The 24952-nt window shown below is 48.7% G+C and overlaps 6 protein-coding genes across 6 annotated transcripts; 2 read left to right on the top strand and 4 right to left on the bottom strand.

The window, feature by feature from the left end:
• Positions 1-381: 381 nt before the first annotated feature.
• Positions 382-12732, bottom strand: tom1 (E3 ubiquitin-protein ligase TOM1; the record flags this gene model as incomplete). The annotated part of the gene is made up of 5 exons (XM_041699804.1): positions 382-476; positions 538-4806; positions 4861-8649; positions 8705-12602; positions 12685-12732. 5 exons carry the CDS (start codon positions 12730-12732, stop codon positions 382-384), a joined length of 12099 nt encoding a protein of 4032 aa, XP_041552853.1.
• Positions 12733-13994: 1262 nt separating this feature from the next.
• Positions 13995-17588, bottom strand: APUU_21090S (peroxidase/cytochrome P450 family protein; the record flags this gene model as incomplete). Its single annotated transcript, XM_041699803.1, has 7 exons — positions 13995-14324; positions 14389-14515; positions 14579-16757; positions 16815-17007; positions 17064-17112; positions 17165-17262; positions 17322-17588. The coding sequence occupies 7 exons, from the start codon at positions 17586-17588 to the stop codon at positions 13995-13997; spliced, it is 3243 nt and encodes a 1080-aa protein (XP_041552852.1).
• A 1589-nt stretch (positions 17589-19177) lies between these two features.
• TSC13 (trans-2-enoyl-CoA reductase (NADPH) TSC13) lies at positions 19178-20228 on the top strand (the record flags this gene model as incomplete). The annotated part of the gene is made up of 3 exons (XM_041699802.1): positions 19178-19217; positions 19278-19493; positions 19549-20228. The coding sequence occupies 3 exons, from the start codon at positions 19178-19180 to the stop codon at positions 20226-20228; spliced, it is 936 nt and encodes a 311-aa protein (XP_041552851.1).
• A 396-nt stretch (positions 20229-20624) lies between these two features.
• Positions 20625-21753, bottom strand: APUU_21088S (putative alpha-1,6-mannosyltransferase subunit; the record flags this gene model as incomplete). Its single annotated transcript, XM_041699801.1, has 3 exons — positions 20625-20855; positions 20946-21379; positions 21462-21753. 3 exons carry the CDS (start codon positions 21751-21753, stop codon positions 20625-20627), a joined length of 957 nt encoding a protein of 318 aa, XP_041552850.1.
• A 413-nt stretch (positions 21754-22166) lies between these two features.
• On the bottom strand, positions 22167-22778 carry MRPL24 (mitochondrial 54S ribosomal protein bL28m; the record flags this gene model as incomplete). Its single annotated transcript, XM_041699800.1, has 1 exon — positions 22167-22778. One exon carries the CDS (start codon positions 22776-22778, stop codon positions 22167-22169), a length of 612 nt encoding a protein of 203 aa, XP_041552849.1.
• A 338-nt stretch (positions 22779-23116) lies between these two features.
• On the top strand, positions 23117-24697 carry rvb1 (RuvB family ATP-dependent DNA helicase pontin; the record flags this gene model as incomplete). The annotated part of the gene is made up of 4 exons (XM_041699799.1): positions 23117-23260; positions 23348-23567; positions 23628-24175; positions 24236-24697. The coding sequence occupies 4 exons, from the start codon at positions 23117-23119 to the stop codon at positions 24695-24697; spliced, it is 1374 nt and encodes a 457-aa protein (XP_041552848.1).
• Positions 24698-24952: the final 255 nt, after the last annotated feature.

Below are 24952 nucleotides of genomic sequence, written 5' to 3'. Positions count from 1 at the left end.
ACTATGCATGCAGCTTTGCACCATAGAGTAGGTTAGGAATGGAGAATCTACGACTCGGAAGAATTGGACCACCGTAACATCATACAATATTGCGCTTTTGATTCCAGAAAACAACGCAGCTGAAATACATGGAAGAGGACAGCGATCTAGAGCCCGTCTCCCCGGCCAGCCGACCTGCACTTCGACTGGTCCCGCAGGAGCATCTCAGTCATTCGCTCCTGTCATGGCCAATAAGCGGGTTGCATACATAGATACATGGAAAACATAATCGGAAGAAAAGAAAAGAAAAACACATGTGTCAAAAACGCCGTCGAATGCTTGGGGCATTAGAATTAACAAAAAAGAAAACCACAGCAAAAATAGCAGCAAATAGCCACCGGCTTATGCAAACCCGAAATATTCACTGCCAGTAGTGATTGCGGTGTGCAAACGCTGCCGCAATGTCTCGTAGCTATCGTACTCCGGAAGATCAAGTTCTGTTCATTATAATTAGCACATACTCAGAAACTAACCGTCTGGTGAAGATGGGAAACTTACGGTTGAAGCACGTATGCGAGCTTGGCAAGCGATCTTTGTTTCCATAGTCGCGATGGATGTTGAATCGGCTCACACCGTTCATGCCCTCCAACTCCTTGAAACCGTTGAGGGGTACTTTGCTGGTACCAGTAACGAACTGTAGCAACTTGGCCCGTTCTTCCTTGTCGAATGAGCGTACGGCTCGCCAGAACCATTGAATCTGCGGTGACGAGGCCGAGTAGTTGTGGTACTCGGTGTTTGCCTTCCAATCATCAACCTCAACTTCGGGAAGTCCAGAAATCAATAGCTCCAATTCTTGTTCATTGAAGATGGAGATCAGCTCGGGAGGTATGATTTCATGGAAGCCTTTGAGGAAATTGTCCAGCTGTTCTTTAACAGACACAACCAGTCGGTAGTCAACAACCTTTTGCACATACTCCTCCTTGTTCTCCTGTGTCACAGGAATATTTCGTCCGTTCTCAATGAGGTCAATAACCTGTTTCTCACCAAATGCATCCGTCTCCAAGGCGAAAGTCTCGGTAATGATGTCCGTGATATCGTTTTCTAACATCCAAAGAAGAGACTTGTAATAGTCTAAATCAAGGGTCTCCATGTCCTTGATTGACACGTTGCGGCCGAGGATGCACTTGTAGACTGCTCGGCTGAAATGACAGTCAAGCACACGTCCCTCGTATAGCGCCTTAGCGATGATCCGGCCAATGAACTTGAAGAACATGAGGTGCTCAGGGTTAATAGCACTCAAGCGGTTGGGGTGGAACGTGGTTCTGTCTGCGGCAACAGGAATAAAAAGCGCGTAGTCTGGGTTGAACATGCCGCGAGCGAGAACCTGGAACCACTCTCTCGTCACGCCGCCAGCATCAACACCTTCTTCACCATGGAAACGCACATTCAATTTGCCGTGTTTGAGCTCATCCGCGGACTTGAAGTACAGAGACCTGAACGAGTCCAAGAAGACCTGGTCTCTCCGCACAGCGAGCTGAAGAGGTGGGTGAGGATGGCGAGGTTCAGCCCCCCGTGAATGTACCCTGCGGGTGAAGTAGTTGCGCTTGTTGTCAAACTCCAGTACTTTAGGGTTTTTGACCAGTAAAGAGAACGTGCCGCTCATCAATCGTGGGTTCTGTCGGACTAATTCGTTGAGAATCTTGCGGTGTTCCTCGGTGAATTTGAAGAATAAGCTCCCCATGCTCACGTTTGGATCACCGGAACCGCTTGACACAGACAGTTCCCGGCTGTTGCGGGCATGGGAAGTATCTTTGAGCGTAGTGTTTTTGCAAACGACCATCAAAGCTTCGACCAGAGGCAGAAGGATTGTTGCCACATTCATCATATTCTCCTTTTTACGGATAAGGGTCAAACATTCACTAAGCCTCGTCCATAACGGCCCAAACGTTGAACTCTCGTATAATGTCTGAAGGACATCTTTAGCTGGGCCCTCAAGCTCATTTCCTCTGGACTTGTCCGCACGGCTGGGATCAAAAAGGTAATCAAGCGCCGTCAGAACACGAAGTAGCTTAGCCTGATCAGAGCTCGCTGGGGAGAATTTTGCGAGTGCTAGACCTTGCATATCCGTGCCATTTTGGGCTTCATGAACGTGGGATATTAACTCATCTAGGTCGAGTAGGATAGTGGTGCTCAGGGTTTGTGCCTGGCTGACAAGCTCGTTACCAATAGTGTCTCGAGCGCCAGGAACGGCGGAAAGATTGTTGATGGTGGAAAGAGCATCTCGGAAAATCTTTCCATTGCACTCTCGGGCCGCGAGGACATGAACCACCAGCTTCAAATTGAAATCTGGAATAATTGGGGGCTCGATAGTTCTCTTCTTCTTCTCGTCGTCACCCTTTTTAGTTTCCGTCTTGACATCTGTGGAAGTTTCCTTTTGAGGCTGCGTTGGTGCCGTGGCGCCTTGCGAGTTTCCACCTTCAACAGCAGGGGCATCGGTCATATTTGTGTCTGCCACGGCGTTCGCATTTTCTGTGGTCTCGCTGGGGCCTGTTCCCTCTTGACGCTCCGCAGACTGCTCAACTTCGGTAGACTCGGGCTGTTTACCCTTTTCTTCCTCCGCTTGTTTTTCTTTCTCGCGGCGAAGGAGTAAAGTAAGGGGTTGCGTGATGCTTGCCAATAGACTTGAAAGTTGCTCCATACAGTTAGGACTTTCCAGTATCAGTTTCCGATCTAGCAGCGAAAGCAAGGCGTTGAGTGCAAATTTGTTAGCTTTGTTCTCCTTCCCCTTGCCTTTGCGGAGTGCCTTCAACTTTAAGGCAGAGGCGGGGTCGTGCTCTGTCAAAAAGAACCACGCAATGTGGGGGTTGTATTGAGACAAAAATGAAAGTGTCCCTAAGCATTGCTGGACGACCATTATCGGAGTGACGTCGTTGCTGACATTCGAGGACTGGAGCCCGAGACTTCGTTTGACGGGCTGGGGAGTTTTCTGGATGGCGGGAGATTTGGCACGTAGGGAAAGTTGAGCAAAACTACGTTCGATCGCAGAAACGTCGGTGCTTCCATCCTGTAAAACGGAAAGCAGAAGACTGATAACTTCAATCCTGTTCTGGCGATTCTCACAGACATTATGAAGGATGTCATTTAGTTGGTGGCGCGCATTGCCTTGAAGGGGCATGAACATCAAGCGAAGCAATGTAGCAACGCCAGCTTTATCCAACATTTGCACTATCTGGCGGCGTTGCTGTTTCTTGGGCTCTTGATCATCAACTTGTTCTGTCCTGTGTTGGCGATGATCCATTCGGGGAATATCGCCAAACTGTGCCAGTCGCCCTCTCGCTCCTGAAACGGCTCGCGCTTCTGTAACATATTCAGGCCCAAGAGTCGCAAGGATCTCTTCAGGCTGGTCGGCGAGAACAGCTTCACGTAACGACGGGTCTAGTGTAGCCAGAAAGCTGGCCGGGTCCATCTCCTCAGCATGGGCAGGAGCAGCGGCAGCAGGGCCAGCTCCCGCTTGCCTACGAGCATGTTCACGTTCGCGACGTCGACGGTCGGCTGCTTCTTGTTGGAGTAGCTCTTCACGAATCTCAGGAGGCAATGCCTCAAGGAACTCGGGGTTGATTTCACTGGGCTCTTCGCCGGCAGCGGCTGCCTGAGAGCGCTGCTCCGCTAATTGTTGCATGATCACTTCCTCCCGCAGATCCTCAGGCAAAGCTTCAAGATATTCCGGGTCAATTTCCATCCCCGTAATGTCAACCTGGCGGCCCCTTATGGTTGTATGAACACGGCGAGCTGGTTCGGCTGGGCCTGGTTCAGGTTGGGCAGGTTGAACTGCAGTGCTGGCTTCGAGGGTAGCTTCGGTCTGCTGAACGTCATCCATAGGTTCTGGGGCAGTGCCCGACGCCTCTCGTTCGGCTACTTGCTGTTCCCTTTCCTGTTGCTGGCGGGTAGTTTCTTCCTCCTCCTTTCGCTTGCGCTCTTTTTCTTCCTCTTCCTTAGCGATGCGCTCACGTTCAGCACGTTCTTCCTCTCTTCGTTTAGCTTCTTCTTCCATTTCCTTCTCCCGTTGTTTTTGCTCCTCGAGAGCTGGGGGTACGAGAATTTTCAAGAGTGAATTGACAACGCGTTGAGTCTTTTCAGGGTAGGTGCTACTGAATAGAATGCGAGCTTCCTCTTGCCATCGACTTCTAGTTGTTGCCAAAGCAAAACTAACTGCCTGGGAAGGATCATCTCGAGTCCGGGCAGGGGGGGCCTGAGGTCTACCCAGACCGAAGATATCTTGAATGCGACTCGGTAGAATAGCGTGCCTGTCAACATGAACATGAATGCCATCAGGACGATGGATGATCCCGAATCCTGGGCCACCACTTTGACCCATGGCTTGCATAATGGCATTCATGAAGCTGACGGGGCTGTCCATAGGAAGCAGGCGCCCTGTCGATACTGGCTCCATGCCATGTACCCAATCTGTAAAGGCTTCGTTACTAGCCCCACGACGTTGTCCCGGTGCTTCTGGGCCGCGATCAGTTCGAACTAGAAGAGGGTTTGTTCCATCATCGTTTCCACGGGGCGGGCCTTGGGACCGCTGCAAACGGTACGATGGGATGGGAACAATGCCATGGCGGCTGGGCATTATACCCGTAACTGCAGCCCACGCTGGGTTATTGCCACGGAAACGGTGGTGGTGATGGCTACGAGGTAATGGCGGCTCGTCACCATCCCAGCCCCACGGGTCGACGAGGTCTTCATCATCGTCAAACCCATGGTAAGAGCCTTGGTCTTCGTCGGCGTCCTCAAGCTCCTCCTCCAGCTCATCAATCTCTTCGTCTTCTATAGTTTACATTAGCAATCCACCTAAACCTGCATTAGAGAGCATATACGAACCATCATCTTCGTTCAAGTCGTCATCGACCATGTCATCATGCAAGTCTCCCAGGCTATCTGCTTGGAGGTCTTCAACACCACCTGCAGCTTCGTTCAAGGCACGGAAAATGTCATCAAGGCGCTGGCCCTCAGGGCCTTGATCCGCCTGCCTAATGTCCGCAAATTCGTCCTCGAGCTGATTCATGATATCAGCTTCGTCGTCATCGTCGGACATCTCTTCGCTTTCCCATTCATCCTCATCACCTTCATCAAAGCTCTCGTTGTCTCTGTCTCCAGTGATCTCGCCAGCAAGGATCTCATCATCCATTTCGGAATGATCATCCTCATCATGGTCATCGTTGTCATCATCATCATCTTCATCGTCCTCGTCATCTATAACAACCTCGATGTCCATTCCAGAGTCGCCGGGACGACCTTCAATGGGCCCAACGCCTTCAATATCGTCCTCCTCATCGCTGATCACCTCGCCATCGTCCTCTCCAATGTCTTCCTCATAGTCCATTTCTTCTCCGTATTCATCGTCATACATTTCATCATCTTCTTCTTCTTCAGACTCCTCGGAACTAGTTTCTTCTTCATGACGAGGCTCCAACATACCCAAGGTAGAGTGGCGGAAAAGATCGGGGGTTTCCTCACGTTCATCGTCCATGTCTGAAACAGAGGTGGCGGAAGAAATTTCGTCATCTTCAGAACCTCCAATTGTGGAAATATCCGAGTTTTCGCTCAGGATCACAGCGGTCTGAGTAAGTTTATTGAGAGGGCGAAGAATGTACTTGATAACTCGTTTGGATGACGGGAAATTCAAGTCGATCTCAGCCACGGACGCTGTGAGAGCGGCGATGAAGTGCTTTTCAAACATAGTTTTGGCAAGCTGTTTTGTGGAAGACGGGAAAGCAGTGTCACCTGAGACAAAAGCATAACCGCTTAGCATTTTGTCGAATAAATCCGCAAGAGACATGAGTCGAGAATACTTGGCGTCCAAAGCCTCGTTCGAAGAATTCGCCTCTTTGTACGCTTTAAGAGCGTGTTCTAGGACAAATCTTCGCACAAATGCCAGCTCAGGCTCGTCATCCTCTTTAAGACTCTGATCGTTTCGTCGCCTTCCGTTACCACCGAATTCTCCCGTCTTTGTGCATAATGCGACCAGGACACGCATCGTCCAAGCAGATGTGTTACTGCGTTTTTTGAAGGCAACAGATTCGTCATGATCCATAGTGCCAATAGGCACAAGAGCGTTCAGGAGGTAATTCAAAATCCCAGAGCGAGGCTTCGACGGAGTCGTCGCCAATGGGTCCGCTTTGCGAGAAAAGTTGATAAATTCGACTTTGGTCTGATTGTATGACGAAAGCAACTCTGTCAAGCATTGAAGCAAAAAGCACCGATAGATGTAGATTGGATGATTGTCCGCTTGGAATGCTGGCTTTTCTGACTTCTTGGGATTTCGCGAGCCCTGGGGTTCGGCGCTCGAGACAGAAGGGGCAGGTTCATCGGTCGACATTTCCACGTCAGTTTGTGTTTCCGATTGCTCAGGCGCGGAAGTTTCTTGCTTATTGCCGGGTGGTGGTTCCTGGTCGTCAACATCCTTATACGACAGGAGCTCAGAAAGGAGATAATGAATAACTCCATCTGGTTTCTCCACAACAGGGGTTTTCAATTCCACGATCTTTCCCTTCTCCTTCTCCCCTTGCGCAGTGTCAGGCTTTTTCTCTCCAGCATCTTGCGGGCCTTCTGGATCTTGATTTGGTTTAGCATCCGCTCCGGTCTTTTTGTCAGCCTTCAGCGTCAAAATTTGAGGGCGTTGCCGAGTATCGTAGCGCTGTAGTTTGAGCTTCTCGTTTGAGATTTCGACAAATATTTCCGGTGACCTGAGTACTAGATGATACATTTGTCTAACATAACCAGTGGTATCAATTGGTCGCGTCGATTTTGACTCGAAATTGGCAATAATTTCACTTCGCATAATTTGCCGGATCGTATCATCGTCCTCAATGATATGCCTCAGAATAAGCATAAAGGCACCTTGAAGTTTCTCGGTCGTGGAGCTTGTAAGCTGCTTGACCATGACAAATAAGCGCTGCAAATTCTGTTTCTCGCCTAGTCGGACAGCAATACTATGGTTTCGAGTGAGAATAACCAATATCCGGCAGACCGAGAGTGCCAAAGTGTCGTCTCCTCCTATTCTAGGAAGAATCTCGACTAGAACTTCAAACAATTGCATCTTCTCGTCTCGGGATAGAAGGGGCTCCTCCAATTGAGCTGGACCCTCGTCATTCGGGCTGGGGTCGGTGTTATCAGGCAAAGTCCAGCGTATGTGAGGAGGTTGAGCATCGTCAGACAGTAGCTTTTCCAGGACAAGCAATACATGTCCAACCCAGGGGAACGATTCGCCTCGCGTTTTCTCCGATGGCAGTGCGATGAATTGAAGGAATGTTGTGAAACACTCCTTTAGCTCGGTAAATGTGGCGTTGTACATATCCCTGTCCTGAACCACCAATGCCAGAAGGTGGGCATAAGCAGCGACCTTCTTACCGGATTCTTGGAAGTCCTCCATTTGCAATGAAACCAAGGATTGAACAAGAAGTTCGCCAATCTCTCTTCTGAAACTTTCTGGATCGCGGTGTTTCTTGATGGCGGAGGCGATCAGATCAGATAATTCGAAAGATACGTCATAGTGCTCATTCAATACATCTAGGCATCGCTCAATCAGATTTGACCGAACTTTCTCCCTTTCTGTATCTAGATCCTCAACAGTGGTCAATTCACGTCGCCTTGTGTTTTGTTGGTCAGAGTTTTGTTCAGACGGGTCTGCAGAGTTGCTTGCAGGAGCATTACTAGGTTCCGCTTGATTGCTGGCTGAGGTAGCGTCCCGGTCATCATCGCCAGATCCTTGGCTCAGAATATGAGTCAAGGCCCTTGTGATCTCTTCAGGCATTCCTGGAGTTGTGTCCTGGAGGCTACCATCGTCTGCGGGCCGTCCTTGTGCCTGGGCCAGGAACATGGAAAGTGATTGCCGATCAAAAAGCGATCCAGTGTCAAACGACGGCGGTTCTACCCCAACTGAGTCCTCCGGTCCTTCGCCAGCAGAACGAACTGCTTCGATATCACTAGGTTCTGGCGGAGTGAGGTCGGGAGCTCGGAGGTAGCTTCGTGCTCTGCAATATTCCTCGGCTGCAGAAGCGGAATTGTTGCAACGATATAGTGCCTCTTGGACTAAACGACTGTCGAACCCTTTTTCCTGCAGATTATTGGCCCGATCTTTGTTTATCGTGAGTCCTTTTCTTTGTACATCTACCAATGCTGGTTTCGCCTCGGATTGTCGAGCAGCTGAGGTCTCGTATTCACCATCAAGGGAAGATCGTAAGATATCAACCAGGCATTTGATGACAGAGCTTGTGGATTGGGTCGCAAAGTCTGAGTTCCACATATCGCGTGCTATAGGTAGAATCTCCATTCGAAGGTCCACCAAGAACTGACCTGCTTGGAAGTAATCAGGCCGGCCTCTGTCACGGTCATTACTTGCCATGGCCTGTGTCTGACTCGAGTCCACAATGCTCTTTCCGGAAGAAAGCTCAGCGAAAAAGCCCAAAATCATTTTGATTCCGCCGAAAGCGGATGTCAACCTCGCAGACAAATCGTTCTCGGATTCGGGTACAGATGGACGAGGTGTAAGTGCCTTTACTTCATTGACGAAGAGATCACAAACGTCCTTCAGAACCCTCAGTCCGTTATTTCTCTTGAACGCGAACAAGACGAGGGTAAGATAATGAGAATGGTGACGGTCCGGTGCAGCTATAGTGATGAGTCAGTTCTTGAACTAGGGGATCTGGTAGACGGCAAAACTTACCCTCGAATAACAGATGAGAAAATGATGATAGAATGACAATGAGATATGCGAATCGGAGCTTGGGGTTGCCACTAGAATTGGCGGGTTTGAACTGCAATTGTTCAAGTACAGCTCCTGCGATAACATCGGCCACCATAATAGCGTTCTGTTTCTGATACGCATCGATCCTCCTCTTCCCAATGAGACAGAGCCCCAGATTATGGAGATACCCTGTTATTGAAGAGGGCAGGGAACTTAAAAGATATCGAAGCGCCTGCACATTCTTGAACGCCACACCACCCTCGGTGGGTTTCGCAGCGGTGTCATTCGGCTGCTGAGGGGTTTGTGGGTTAGGAGAGTTGTTTCCAGTTGGCCCGCCTTGACGAGGATCGGGCGAAAAGATATTGGAAACGCCTTCTGTCAAAATTCCTGAACCATCGACCGGTCTGTCAGAGGGCGGTTGCTGGACTTTTGTTGCCTGGTCCCAAGTATCTGGAATGTTTTTCTCAAGTAGAATCTCCTCCCAAACGCAGGCGGCGTGCAGGCTGCCTAGCTTTTTCACAAGGGCACAGTACCGGTCGGCTAGGTTAACTTGAGCAAAGACGGAAGTTTGTTGACTTGGCCTCGACTGATACAGGGGCGGAGAAAACGCTTCACGAAGGAGATCCACAAGTATAAGTGCAGATACCATATGCTTCGCGAAAAATGTTCCATTATCGCTTGAAGTAACGGAAGATTCGTCGACCGAACTAGCCGTCTTCCCTTGTCCTTCCTTTTCTAGTTGAACTAGGGGAGAGAAAAATCCTTGCTCTTCGGATGATCTCCGGAAGTCGGTCAGCATATCAACTATTCGCTCAGTTCGACAGAGAAGCGACGGCATCACAAGATGAGGCTTGGTTTCAACGAGCATATGGACCAGGACTGTGAGTTCTTGATTCGCTTCGGTATTGTGAAAATCAAACGGAAGACTTTGCAAGGTAGCAAGATCCAGGATGAATTCAACTCCGCCAGATTCAATGAAGTAAGTGCAGTTCGACTGGTTTTCGAAAAAGGCTCCGAGGAACCGCAACACGGCGAATAGGTAGTCAGTAGTTGTCAATCCATCCTTATCCTCATCCTTGGGCTCAAGCTGTGCAGATAAAGGCGGAAGAAGTTCGGTCACATCTCCAACACTTAGTCTCCCTCCATTGGGAAGTCTCGCATCTGCATTAATTGTGGGAACACCGTAAAGCTCGTCGCCACCAGAGGCATCATGCCCAGAAGCATCAAGACCAACTGCTTTGAGCAACTGCCAGGGTTCGCCTGATAGTATTGGTTTACCCTGGGAGTCGTGTTTCCATAATTTGGCGCCCATGCCGTACGACCAAGCCTTGGTTCTACAGAGAAATCCAACGCGCGCTACCATCACCATGACCGCGGTCATGATTGACGATTTCAGAGCCGGATGATGACGAACTAGCTCATCGAAAGTGCTACCCAAAGATCGGACTAGGTTCGTATCGTCTTTGATGAGACATTTCACATGTGCAGGATTTTCGAATATCTCAAAGAAGCTTTCCAAAGCGTCAGACGATTGAAACAATTCCAGCCCAGAGGCGTTTAAGCAAATTGCCCCAAATGCTGAAGGAATACATGAGAGAGCTTCAGTGGCAGGCATGATACCAGGGGCTAAACGAGCATCCTTTGGCCGGGCGGCGGTGTAGTCCCGTGGTTTCCCTCCCTGACCACCTGAGGGATCAGTGGTCAGGTTTGGCGCACTTGTCGGCTCTCCTTCTGTTTCAGTCGCAGAGGCCGACTCGCTAACACCTTCGACTGCGGTTTCCGGAGCCTTGAGTTTTGAGAGAGTAATGGCCTCTAGAAAGCTCTTGCTCAGTCCCGCTTCCGCAATAACTTGGTAACTAGTGGGCTCATTATGGATAAAGCTGCTGAGGATATTCACGGCGTTACTCCACACATGGGAGCCAAATATGGGTGCATTCTCGATGACGAGACGCAGGGAAGTCAGCAGTTGTGGGGAGTCAATCAAATTCCGAAGGACTCGGTCAAATCCACCTCCATTGTGCTGCATTATATGATTGACGAACCGGAACAACCAACGGAGGGTCTGTTGTTGGAAATACGGAATTTGATAATCGATTGACGATGTCTTATAATAATCTGGGATTCCCGCACCCCGAGACACATTCTCGAACGACGTCTTAGTCTCATAATCAATCAAGTCTGAAAGCGCATCAAACCCCTTAGCATTGGTCAGTATTCCAAATGCATCGCGCACCGCAAGCACGAAACTGTCGAGAAACTCCATGACACGGGAATAAACACGGCGAGCCTTGTGGGTGCGAAGATTAAGGACATCCACAAACATAGGGATCAATCCAGCAGCTACAAGTGTCTCAGGAGTTCTAGTGCTCGACCCAGGAAGAGTACGCAGTAAAGCGAGTAGGGCATCCCGCCATTCGTCTTGGCCGCTGTCATCATTTTCGTCGCCCTCCACACTCAGTTCATTCACAGCTTTTCGGGTAAGGAACATCAGAACACCATGATTCACGTTGACACTCAAGGCACCACAGACATCAATCGCCCGTGCTTTATGCTTTGCTAGCGCATCAAGAGCCTGTATGGAAAAGGTTTGGACGGTCCGGGAAACTGGAAGATCACCACTGGCTCCGAGATGAACCAGCTCTCCTAATTGGTATGCGAGTTGAAGACGTTTCGGGTGTTCCATGTCGAATTGAAGAATCTTCTGTTGGAAAAGCGGTTCTGGATAAATGTACGCAAGGTTTGTGATGGCGAGAATTCTTATGGCAAGTATCTGTTCTCTAGTAGACTGAGAACCGCTCAACCCCTTTGCCGTGCGGGTTTTATTTAACAACTCATATTTAGAATCATCCGGCACTTCTTTGGAATATAGAGAAATGATCTCTTCAGTTGACGATGCGGAAATTGTGGTGTCCGGGATATCCAGGGTTTTTCCACCCGGTAACGATTCCTCCTGTTTGCCGGCGGGTGTGTTAGCAACAGAAGCTGGTGAGTTCTCTGTCGAAAGAATACAACCCGCCCGTGGAGTAGAAATCGTATGACTCCGATGGAACGGGGTAGGACTAGAAGGAGCGTGCACGATAAGAGAGCTAGCTGTCCCGCTCTCCGTTCCTGATTTCACTTGCTCGGCAGGACCCGATGGATAATAAAGAAGATGCACATGGCCCCATTCATCCCAGCCATCGCCCTCTCGCGTAAGTGATGTAAGTTCATTGGCGTTTTGCTTGGTCTGGGGCGCCTTCTCCTTAGCTTTGACACCTTGTGGCGAGGATACTGGTCGACCATTAAGAGACGGGCGAGCGAAAGGAGCTGCGATTTTTTGCAATTTCTCCAGGTCGATGTTGTAATGTGTTGCCAACAAGCTCTGTTGAAGGTGGGAACCGCCTCGATGGCGTGAGTGGTACCTTTGCGCCAAAGAAAGAGATAAACGAAGCGTGGATTGTAGAAGGGTCAGCGACGTCGTGTTGAGTAACTCGCCCAGTCGTTCACTGCTATTGTACAAGCTGCGATTGCCACATTTCTCGAGAAGAAGCCTAGAGAAGTCAAGCACGGCTTCCAGTAGCTCCCTATCTCCCTCCGGTCCATACTCCAGAGCGGCAAGCTTAGTCTCGATATCCCGCGAGCTTAGCTTGGGGTCTTCACTGGTATAACAATGCGTGAGAAATTGTCGACTGAAAGGTGTTGTCTGAGGGCCGCTTCCGAGACCGTATCTATCAATGGCAGAGGCCAGAATTTCGTCAAAGCGATTCAAGACATTGATCCAGTGATACAGGTCACCTCTGGGAAACGGCCAAACACGAGAAAATGTGCGAAGGTGAGAAGGAAGCTCGGGAACGGGAACAGTTGTTGCACGGCCTACGAAATCCGCAAGGTACGGAGACTATGAAGGAGAAAAAAAATCAGTTTGATTCAGACTTCCAGCAAAAAAAGCAAATGGGGGAGTGCCTCAAGGTGGAACTTACAAGAGTAGCCTCATGCTTTTGCCCGGCGACCTTCTTGATTCTCCCCATGGTGGCTAGGGTAGGAAAATCAGACAATCATTAGGAAAATTCAGAAATCCAGGAGACACTCTCCTAGAGTGGATGGAGACAGAGAAGTCGTTGAAAATGTGGATGTGAGGTGAGGTGTGAGAGAATCTTTTATGACGTTTTTTTCTTCCTCTTTCGGAGACTTTCCTCGCCAGAAGGGGAAAGCAAGATGGAGCGGCAAGTGTCAAGGTTGATTCAGCTCGCTTCAACAGTGTACTGAGAACAAGGTTGATGAATGTAGAAGTGGTTTTTAGAGTGATCCTGGTAGAAAGTTGGGGGGATTGGGAGTTTTTGCTTGGGAGATGGGGAGGTGAAGGTGGATAGGTCTTGGTTGGTTAGTAAGTACGTTAAGCCGCTGGCAGGGAAAACGGTGCAGGTCGTAAACCCCCAGCAGTGTCAACACAAGCAAAAGTTAGGCGGAATCTAGGTAGTAAAATGAAATAGTTTGCTGAGTGAAGGGCAGAAGAATCAAATGTCGAAAAGAGCGATGAAGGGAGGGGGAGGGGGGAATATGTAAGGCAAGGGCAAGGAAGAAGATCGTGAATTGATGGTTGATGATGATGTTTGATGGCTGATGGGGGGAAGCCAAGCTCTTGTTTGTTACCAGTTACCGTATCTAATACCGATTGGGGTTGAGCTACTGGCCACTAAATCCGTAAAATAAAGTAACGGTCGGTACCGTGCCTGGTCATAGCGTTTGCTTTGGACGAACAGTTTAACTGTAGGTCGGTCTCCTCTGCTACCTATCTTCTCGTTCTTGAAAGACCAGAGCGTAGAAAATTTTTGTTTTCTTCTTTGATTTCTTGTTTGTTAAGCAGAAAACCAAGTTAGCATTTAGTTATCCAGTACATACTCCGGGTTAATGCTCGTTTGTGACGCAAGACCAACCCCTCATCTAATCTTAGCAGCCCTGTCAAACGATAACAACACTAAACTTCCTTACAATCATTAACTCTGGAAATGAATTACTTAGTTAGATGCATAAGAACAAAAAGTCTAGTGAATAGATAGAGGGGCTGTTGACTGCTTTCTTGAGATAGCAGCACCATAGTGGAGTAGAAAGTTTCAGCCTTATCGGGCGTCTACAACATATATTTACCAAATTAAGCCATCCGCAAAACACAATCAAAGGAAATATATCACATTTACATATCCATCCACGCCAATAACAAACTAAATCAAAATACAAAAATACAACCAAATAGACTCGCTTAAGCCATATATATACCACTATTACCATATCCCTAATCCTCCTCTAGCCTAGGCAGTTCACCATCCCATTGGATCTTCATGGTGCTGGGGAACGGTGAAAAGCCGCTTTGATCCTCTGTCATATATTTTGCAATCCCACCAGGCCCAGAAAGTTTCTTCAACTTCCCTTGAGCTCCCGGAGCACGACGAAGATTGTCCAATCGCCCGACGACCTTTAGCATTGTGCTCAATCCTGTTTTGCAGAGGTCTATGCCCAAGCACCTGTGGGCTCCAAAGCCAAAATGAGCATATAAATCCATGTCGCGGTCAAGCTTGACCGTCTCTGGTTCCGGAAAGGCAGAATCATCCGTGCATGCGGAAACCTAGCACATTGTTAGCGACGGGAGCCAGCAGTGTCAACATAAAAGGAGTGGATTCTTCATTTACCAGATTACAAATGACGGCCTGACCAGTTTTTATGGTAAGCTTTTCACCATTATCTTCGATGACTGTGGGCTTCGCAGCTACTCGAGGCAGAGCAACCGATGACCGTAGCCGAGCACCTTCCATGAAGCTGAGCTGATCAGTATGCAAACGACCGACCCAAAGGTAAAGCAAGGAAATCATAGGTACTTACTAGCGCATGAGAAGCCCATCAGCTTCCAGCGTACTTTCCTTGGCTAATCGATTAATCTCAGGAAGGTGAGTGGATCCCTCTTCCGAAAGGTAATAGTCCAGACACTGCGAGAACAACTGCGCTTGGTTCGCTACCATTCCACCAGCGGTAGGCAGAATATGAGTCCACACGATTTCCGCCGCAGGGAGACCACTATCAAGCAGACGCTGGATCATGTGAGTACCATACTCGCTAAGAACGTCGCGTCGGTGTAGTCGATTTACTAGACTGGCGATGAAGCCGGTCTTGCCGACAATTTCGACGTTGGCCATAGTTAGCTGACCTAACTGCTGTGTCACAGCCCGGGCGGTCTGGTTTAATTCGAATGACTTTCCCACGTCTGCGTCGTAGAAAATGGCAGTGAAGACAACAGCCATGATCTTGTACAGTTCCGACGCTGCAAAGACCCCCCTGGGGTTCGAATCCGTTTTCAATGGTAGCGAAAAGACGCTGGAACAAAAGTGAACTTGTGCGATATTGGCCACATCTCGAACGATATCAACTTGATTCACTCCAGCAAGTTTGTAAGAGTTCTTGTGCAACAGCTTCAGGGTTATTTGTTCATAAAACCTTTTGACTTCTTCGTCCCATTTATCGCGATATAAAGCGGTTCCCATCATTTTGCGTGACGCGGCATTTGGTGGCCTGTCTCCAGACAACATGAAATCCATTCCGTAGGGTTGCTTGTCGTGTTGCATCAGGAATTCAATCTTCTCGCCCCAAGCGACCTTGAACGTTTCCTGATTGTTGAGAATGGACATACATGCCGCATGGGAATTGATGAAAGTTGGATGAGGGCTATAACTTGGCTTTACCCAGCTATATTGACCGACAGTCCCGAGCTTTTCCAAGATTTTCTCATTCTCAGAGGGAGTGACCAGTGGAAAATGGGCGTAAATGGAATTTCCAGTAAAATGGTTAGGGAATGCACGGAGTACCAACTTGTAAAATACTTGGCCATGGTCGACGGAATTGTTGGGCTGAATTTCGCTGAACGCCCAGTTCGTAAGGTGCTTTGGAGTGTAATCAACAGTATAGAAGCGATCACCACGAACTAATGCGACGGCATCAGAAAGAATAGCCCTGGAAATGGTATAATTTGTACAAAGACCACTCCCAGGAACGATGGGATCTTTGGCATCTTCAACAATCACGCCTGGGTATATTTCGACGAGATCAGGATGGTCGTACAGTCTTCTGAGCTGATCAGCAATGTACGGATCCGAGTTGATATCTTCAAATGTTTTATGAGGAGCCAGATTGAAATATTGGCGGAACTCGTTGAGGGTTCCTAAGTTCCATTTGCGAGCCTGCAATATACCAAGAGCCTCAATGCTTTTAAATATTGCAGGCACATGAGATGCACCAAATGCACCCGCACAGTCCTCGACACTTTGTTCAAAAATGCCAACCAGATCGTCGTCATCGAACGTTCCGTCGGATTTCCGCTGCAGGCCAGAGAATGGGCGTTCCGTCGGCTCCTGTGGAAGTGCCTTCTGCCACCGTCCCAAGCCCGCCACAAGCTCCCTTGGCGATAAAGTGCTTGGGTCCGCTCCGGGCATAATCTCACGGTGAAAGTCCTCTGTCCATTTCTCGTCGCGCTTTGAAATGCACGCGTGCCAACGATACACAACATTAAACTCAGCTGACACTTGGTTCCCAGTTGCCATTGCTGCTGCTTCGCCCAACAGACCATCTTTCATCTCCATGCGTGGGTCTAGACTCCAGGTGCTGTTTGTCCGGTTTAGGTTCAGAATCGTTCGAACATAATCCTTCAAGATGATATTTACGTATAGTCCGCAAGTCACTAGTCGGCCAGTTTGAAAGAGATTGTTGTCGTATTTAGCGTATTCTTCGGTATTGGACTCGTCAGGCTTGGTGAACCGGCCACCTTCGTTGATCGATGCCAATTGGTCAACAACATAATTATGGAAGCGATTGAACATAATCAAAAGGACGCCAACACCAGGAGGGAAGCCCAAAGCGCGCCTGGTAGAAAAACAGTCCGGCTTCAACTTCCCGTCCTTGAACGTACGAACAAGGTCCTGCTCGTCCTGATTATTGCCATACAAAGGAGAGAGCTCCAAATAGGACGATGTCATGGACAAAGAGTCATCATTTGGGTCAGTCTGAAATAGATCTTCAAAACATTGTCAATGGCTCAAGCTTTTTGCTGGTTTATTAGGCTGTGCCTTACCGTGAATTATGATCGAAGCGATATAGAAAAGCACACTCGATATCTTATTAGGATGCTCCTTATATTCCTTGCGACGGAGCAAACAGTCGAAAAGAGTCTCCGGCTCTGGTAAGGCAGGGGATTGAACCGTCTTTGGGCGGACAGATCTTGCGTAAGGGCTTCCGGCAGCCCCAATACGGGGCCAAAAGTGATTCTATCATTACTCAGATTAATATGCAGATGGAGGGGATCGGGAAATGGATCGCTTACGTTTGCGGAACCGTCGGCCTTGCGGTACATCGAATCAAGCCCAAGATAACTGTTTATACGTTAGGTTTCCAAAAGTAAATGATAAACACCTAGTTTCTTACGAAATTGGTGGATGTTCCAAGTCATTCCACAGCATGTTCAAGAATGACTTGGTCAATTCTGCAGCATTTCGGGAGGTCGATGGTAAACCGGCGGCTAGCTAGATATCAGTCAGTCTCAAAGCCCTTTATCCCCCGTGGTCAGAAGGTGGACACTGACCTGAATTACCCTTTCCATGATGTATTGCTTGTCATCCACAGGCTCTCCCGTGGCCGCGCTCTTCACTACATCGGCAAGCGTCCGGACATCCTTTAGGTCGACATGGCCAAGGTCTTTGACCCAGCCTGTTTGTGTAGATTCTGCAATATAGGTTCCGTCGCCTGTTTCCGTAGGCAAAGGCCGAAGCGATGCGGAAACAGCATTTTCTACTTGAGAGATGGTGTTTCCGAGGCCGTTGAGAACGGTGGTTTCTTTGCTTTCGCCCATTGCTAACACGGTATTTAATAGATAGTATATATAGGATTGAAATGGATGTAACAAGTAGCAAGCCTACTCACATGAAATTAGCCACACTCATGTATGTTGTACACACTAGGCCTTGGAAGTGAAAATACATACGACGCGCTCCAAGGTGACAAGACTCCCAGAATGAATGCCACGCACGCTATTGATGGACAGCAGGGATGAACTCTGGCAGCGTTGATTCCAGATTTAAAGAAGCAGCTCAAGCACAAAATACGAATATGAAGATTAACCGACGAGTATGGTGGTTCCGGAAGCCGTGTAAAAACAGACTTACATACATCCAGGGAATTAGAAACTCAGAATGGAGACCATGCAAGAGACCTGCGTCTTATACGAAGTTTTTTTGGGGCAAGAGTCTGAATGGTATCTTTGGACGACGTTTTGAACCAATGCGGCTGAAATCCTGGAGGTATGCAAGCCACCATGCCAATTTGACAGCGGGATTAATAACGGGAGGAATTAATTCGCATGAGTGGAAGAAAAAGATAAAAATAATGGGTGCGAGATCCTTAGTATGGCTGCTAATTTGTTGGAAAGATAGTGCCCCACTGGCGTTAAGAGCTGACATTTCGAAACATAGCTACAATTCGTCATCACATGGGGAGATTAGTTTCGCTTTGCGCTCGACGTCTTTGGTAGCCTTACACAGACCAGGCTGGATACGAATATGTTCAGCTGGGGCGGAGAAAACATTCGAGAGCGCTGTCGTGGAACATCATAGGATGGAGGATATGGGCCTAACGAGCGTAGTCAGATACCAAAGAGAAGATCGAGGAGGTCCACCGTATCATGCCGACGCCTCGGATGCAGCGCTCGTTGATTTGTGGCAAGCTCAAGCGATCAGCAGCTGGCGTGTCCAGTGACAATATTATGCCAGTGATGCCACAGATAATGCGCTGTCCGGTGCTATCGGATTTTGGATATGATTTTTGATGTCTTGTGGAGCGACACAGAATGACTGGGTCCGTGAGTTGCTCTTTTAAGGGAGATTCCATTTTGCTCGGAGAGACGGACGGTATTTCTCATTTATCACTGATGGATACAATCCCCCATTTGCAAGTTCTCACAAGAGGCTGGCTGGCTGGAGCTGACAGACTGGGCCGTCCTCTCGTACAGCTGAACATTGGCTCGCGCCGCTGGACGGTATGGGCCTTGGCAGTATGGCGACTAGACACAAATGCGATAGTTAGTGAAAGCTGAGCATGGTGAGCTCGCTTATCGCTATGTGAGATTCGAGCTGAGGCATGATTTTCAAGAATTCATCGGCATTTCATTTCGCCAGGCAAATATTCTGTAGTCATCTCTTGCGGATCATTTTGAATTCACTGAGACTTGACTTCGGCGGGAACGAATAACTAGATCAGCGATAATGTATCATCACGTGATGGTCGACCGAGGCTAGCTTTTGAGGGCAATTTCGTTGGGAGCTTGTCCCTCCATGGATTCCTGAACTTCTGAAGTCTTCAGCGCCGTCAGAGAATCGGTTTCTGGCCAATTATCTTCTCAGTGGGATAATTCTCTTGAATGATCTAATTGTAACAACTGCTCCAATGGCTCCTTCAACAGTTACTGTGACTGTTCAGTCACGAGGTAAGCTTTGTCTGCGTGTACCTGAATTGGATCAGCAACGAGACTAATACAGCAACATAGGAAAACCCATCAAGAAACTCCCCAAGGAAGTTCAAATTTCTCCGAACTCGTCGACCCAGGAGCTTTATCTCCAACTCGCGGAGGCATCAGGCTACTCTGTTCATCGTTTGAGAATCACCAAAGCAGCCGACCGGGCCTTGGTTCCAAACTCTAAGAATAGCACGATTGAGAGGAATGGTCTGACTGCGGAGACCGTCCTCCATGTGAAGGATCTGGGTACGTTTCAATTACCTGATTCTAGCAATGTTTTGCTCATATTTTCGCCTTCCAGGACCCCAGATCAGTTGGCGCACCGTCTTTATCATCGAATACCTTGGCCCACTTTTGATCCCAGCTCTTTTCCTTTTCCCGCTCCGACCATACTTGTATTATAACTTCGACAACATTCCGGGGCCAAGCGACATTCAGCTTCTTGTCTGCGGGCTTCTCACCCTCCACTTTCTGAAGCGCGAGTATGAAACCGTCTTTGTCCACCGTTTCAGCAATGCCACGATGCCGGCGTTCAATATTTTCAAGAACAGTGGTCATTATTGGGTCTTAGCTGGCGGCAACATTGCCTATTGGGTTTTCCGACCTGATTCAAATGCAGCAACTGGGTACGTCAACACCACCCTGCTGTACATTGGGATTGCACTTTACGTATTTGGAGAGCTGGCAAACTTCAACGCCCACTTGGTGCTGCGTGACCTTCGCCGCCCTGGAACTACGGAAAGAGGTATCCCGTCCGGATTTGGATTCCGCGCTGTTACTTGCCCCAACTACTTTTTCGAGGCTGTTTCTTGGGTTGGTGTCTACCTAGTGAGCGGCCTCAGCTGGAGCGTTTTATTTTTCATTGTCGTCGCCTCGGCACAGATGGCCGTCTGGGCGCAGAAGAAGGAACGTCGCTACCGTAAGGAATTTGGCGATAAGTACAAGCGCAAGAGATTTGTTATGCTCCCCGGTTTGATTTAGAAACGAGGATGGAGATAAAACCCCCCTAGAGTAGGGGGTAGGGGTTGTCATGGTCATAGGCCTGTTGCCTCATACTGAGTGGTACAGAGCCTGTACCACACGCGGTGCATACAGCGGGGAAATTTTATACCACCATACCAAATAAAGGGGTATCACCCAAGTGATGTCTGCTGATTGCAAAAGTGTTTTACTCCAATTTGTTACCAGAACGCGACCCGCTGATAATTATTAATGAATAGTATTATTGAACTAAGAGCGGTCTCTCTATACAAGGAAATGAGAAACGTTCAACGCTTGAGAGATACAAGGGTCCAAACATGCCTGCATGCTGATTTGTCGGCATTCTATGCGCAGGAATACCTGAGAGAGCATCATAAAAAATCTCATCAAATGCAATTACTCAATCGTTAACCTCTTCGCCCACAAATTGTAATAAGGATCCATCTCCCGCTCGCAATTCCGATTGGGATCAGTGTCACATCCAAAGAATCGAATGACTAAATCCCCATCCTTGTAAGTGCCGTCAACGGAGGCACTAGCCGAGTCCTTGCTATAGGCATTGATGACTCGCTGGGGGATTAAGGCCAATCGAGCCATAACCGTTGGATGCCATTGGACAATATGTTCCTGGTGAATCAGGGCACGGTTAGTTAATCCAGCGAGGGTCAGGGGAGGGAATTGAGGGACGTAAAGTATAGTATAGGATCGTATTCATACCAAGCTGTGAGTTTCGGCCTTCCCAAAGTTATAGCTTCGGTACAGAGGATCAAACCATGTGTCAAGGAAGAAGCTGGCAAATTCCCCTTGTCGAAGCACAAAGCTCCCTGTATTCAAGTCCTCTGCATCGTTCGTGACCATGAGGTCAATATCCTCGGGGCGGAGATGGGCAAAGGTCTTGATAATGCTATCTGGTGGTACAACGGAGACGTCCCGGCGCATTAGGGATTCGAGCCGGTGTTTGCTCAATAGGCGGTGTTCGAGTGATTCGGCCGGGTTCATAAATAGCGCATGCGTATCTAGGTAGAAGAAGTAGGTTGACGAGGGATGTGTCGCCATTGCATGTCTCACTGCGGGGACTAGACCCCAGCTCCGCGGGGAAAGTCCTATGTATGGGTCGTAGTCGGATAGGTTGGCGAAGAAGTTTATATAGCCTGCCGGCGGAAAAAGGTTCGTTCGTTAGAACATTAGGGAATAAATTACTTCATTCATGAAATGCAGTCCTATAAGACTTACCATGTCGCTCAGCGTAGTCCTCTCTGTTCTTGATGATCTTCTGTAGATAAGTGTCGCTGTGAGAGGTCCGATCTAGCACCGTAACAATAACGACGCCCGCAGTCCCAATTGGAGCAGCAGCAGTGCCTGTGCTGACATAGAAGATTTGCGACAAGAGGAAGAATACAGCGATGAGGGCGATGCCCAGCATCGCAACCGCTTTAAATTGTTTGCGACGCTGGTAGGTGAGGAGTGAAGAACGAGCGTAGGGAGGAGCTGCAAAGCTCTTTTTTGGAGGCACAGCAAATTGCATAGTGATCGAGTATTCAATCAATCATCTCATTATTCTGTACTCCCTGGCCTCTAAGGAAGTTGCAGAGTGCTGGAGTTTTGAATGTGACGGTACTTGTACATAATACTACCGGATGCGGAAAATGACACCTAGGATCATCGTTGGACCGGGGGCTGGAAAACAGCCGATGTTTCAGGTAGTCGGCCCTCAGGAAAAGGAATCGTACGCGTGTATTGTAAATGTTTATGAGCATTGGTGGAGAAAATGTGATCTCGTAGAGTATAAATACACCAGAAGAGAAAAAGCTAATGAGGAATCGCGCAAAAGCCTGACAGATTCTAAAGTCCCATAATTCCGGGATCAATGTCCGGCAATTATGATATAATACAAACACCCAACAGCCACTCGGGGAATATTGTCTTTGCGAATTGTCGCTAATAATTCTTTTCGTTGTAGGTCGGCTTCGTGAGTTCCGCAATGTTGGTGTGCTCCTCCACTTGCGTCTTGATTTCGGCTTCCTTCTGCTTCACCCACTCTTCAAAGGTCGGTGGTTCTGGCAGGCCTAAACGTTTTCTTTCCTTTCGGAACTGTTCTTGAATCTTGTCCGTCTGCATCACTTGCCATCGAAGTTTCCACCCAAAGACTCCTAGCTCCTTGATTCGCGCAGGTCGATCGTCCAACAGGTAATTATCGAGCCCCCCTGCCTTCCGGATGGTTCGTAAAGCCTTCCTTGTAACCTTGATAAAAAGGAAATCCTCCAGCGCATCACTCCATATCTTCTTTCGTCGAACGTTGGGTTTCCAGAATCGCCGCGTTTTCCCTTCGTTCCGGCCCTGGGAGATCTTGTTTCCGAATTGGATTGTTGTTCCTCCGTAGAGACCTGTGTTCGATTGTCGGTACGTGTAATTCGGGCTATACGGATAAGGCGGGATGTAGTCCGGTAACTTTGGGAGTTTCTGCGTTGGTCGTGTTGTAGAGAAGGCTCGTTTTGAAGCTGTCAGGGACAGACTCCGGAATGCCGCTGAGAAAGAGGACGGAAGAGTCATTCTGAAATATATCGGCAAGTTTGCCAGCCGCTTCTGAATTGGCAATCAGGAACGCTGGAACACAACAGGGGAAGTTGATGCGAGTCGAAGTCCGCCGTGGATGAGGCTGGAACGATTTGGTTGGAAGAATTTGGAGTTGGGCTGACCGCCTTGGCATAATAATGAACGGATTTCCGCAACAGCTGCCAGACCTGCTGGCCGACCATCAATTTCCTCGTTATCAACAGTTCAATAATTTCTTCTTCTTGATCACTCGCACGAATTCCTATCGAATCAGTTGCTTATCTCAATTAGTCCCTACCGCGTCCTTTTGATCGAGGCCGCATCCCTCCTTCGCCATGGTTCAGATCAGTGAAGTCAAGGGCAATTCGCGCGACAACAGAACAGCTGCCCACACACACATCAAGGGCCTGGGGTTACGTTCGGATGGATCTGCAGAGACCTCCGGTGATGGATGGGTTGGACAGGCGTCTGCCCGAGAGGTGCGCAACACTACAAACCCTTTTGCTTGACGCTATTTTAAGCTATCTTTCAAATGTACGGTTTAACTAATTTAATTTCGAAAATAGGCTTCTGGTGTTGTGGTGGACTTGATTAAGGCGAAGAAAATGGCAGGCCGGGCTGTACTTCTTGCGGGTGGCCCAGGGACTGGAAAGACTGCTCTTGCGCTGTCTGTGTCTCAGGAGCTGGGGACGAAGGTTCCATTCTGCCCAATTGTTGGCAGTGAGATCTACTCTGCTGAGGTCAAGAAAACTGAAGCCCTTATGGAGAACTTCCGGAGAGCGATTGGTATGGATCGCACCCATTGGTGTCGAAGATGAGCTCAAGCAATTAACATATTTCGTTTAGGTCTGCGTGTGCGGGAAACAAAGGAGGTATACGAAGGTGAAGTCACAGAACTCACACCCCAGGAGGCAGAGAATCCACTAGGAGGATATGGCCGCACAATCAGCCATTTGATTATTGGGCTGAAGTCCGCAAAGGGAACTAAGAAGCTGCGCCTGGACCCAAGTATCTACGAAGCCATCCAAAAAGAGCGCGTCACTGTTGGAGACGTCATCTACATCGAAGCGAACACCGGAGCCTGCAAGCGAGTGGGTCGATCTGACGCTTATGCGACTGAATTTGACCTCGAAGCCGAGGAGTACGTTCCGGTGCCAAAGGGCGAGGTTCACAAAAAGAAGGAAATTGTGCAGGATGTGACACTGCATGACCTGGACATTGCTAACGCTCGGCCGCAAGGAGGCCAAGACGTCATGAGCATGATGGGACAGCTCATGAAGCCAAAGAAGACCGAGATCACGGACAAACTGCGGCAGGAGATCAACAAGGTAGTGAACCGCTACATCGATCAGGGTGTTGCAGAGCTGGTTCCCGGTGTCCTATTCATTGATGAAGTTCGTTTGCCGCATTATTTCTCTCCATTAGTTTTGTTGTTTCGCTAACACAAGTCACAGGTCCATATGCTGGACATCGAATGTTTCACATATCTCAACCGAGCCCTAGAATCCTCGATATCCCCCATTGTCATCCTCGCCTCAAATCGCGGCCACACCGTCATCCGCGGCACCGACGACATTGCTGCCGCACACGGTATCCCCCCCGATCTTCTCGCTCGTCTACTCATCATCCCCACCCACCCGTACTCCCCCGACGAAATTAAGACTATCATCCGTCTCCGCGCCAAGACAGAAGGGCTCAACATCACCGATCCCGCTCTTGAAAAGGTTTCCGAGCACGGCAGCAAAGTTAGTCTGCGTTATGCCCTACAACTCCTAACGCCAGCCAGCATCCTTGCGCGAGTTAATGGGCGACCTGGAGGAATTGAGGAGGCAGATGTGGCTGAATGCGAGGACCTTTTCCTGGATGCGAAGCGGAGTGCAGTGATCGTGAGCCAGGACAGCGAAAAGTTCCTTTAATTCACATCAAATTTGCGATAAGGGATTTGAAATGCTTGGGTACGCCTTGCCGTCGAAGAGAAGCAGGGCAACGGGGCGCAAAGGGTGGCCTAGAAACAAATGAAGAATTAACCGAGTAATATGTATACCATGTCTTATGGGTTGTTTGGGTTTATGTACTGGAAAGGCGAAGTTTCGGCTTTTTCTTAGAAACAATATCACGTTGATGTCAAGGTTTAATATCTTCTAATTGCTTTTATTCCAAAAAGTTGAAAT

The sequence above is a fragment of the Aspergillus puulaauensis genome, chromosome 2, assembly GCF_016861865.1.
Source record: "Aspergillus puulaauensis MK2 DNA, chromosome 2, nearly complete sequence".
Lineage (NCBI taxonomy): Eukaryota > Fungi > Ascomycota > Eurotiomycetes > Eurotiales > Aspergillaceae > Aspergillus > Aspergillus puulaauensis.
The sequence above is the reverse complement of the archived record's forward strand: the minus strand, read 5'-3'. Positions and strand labels throughout refer to the sequence as shown.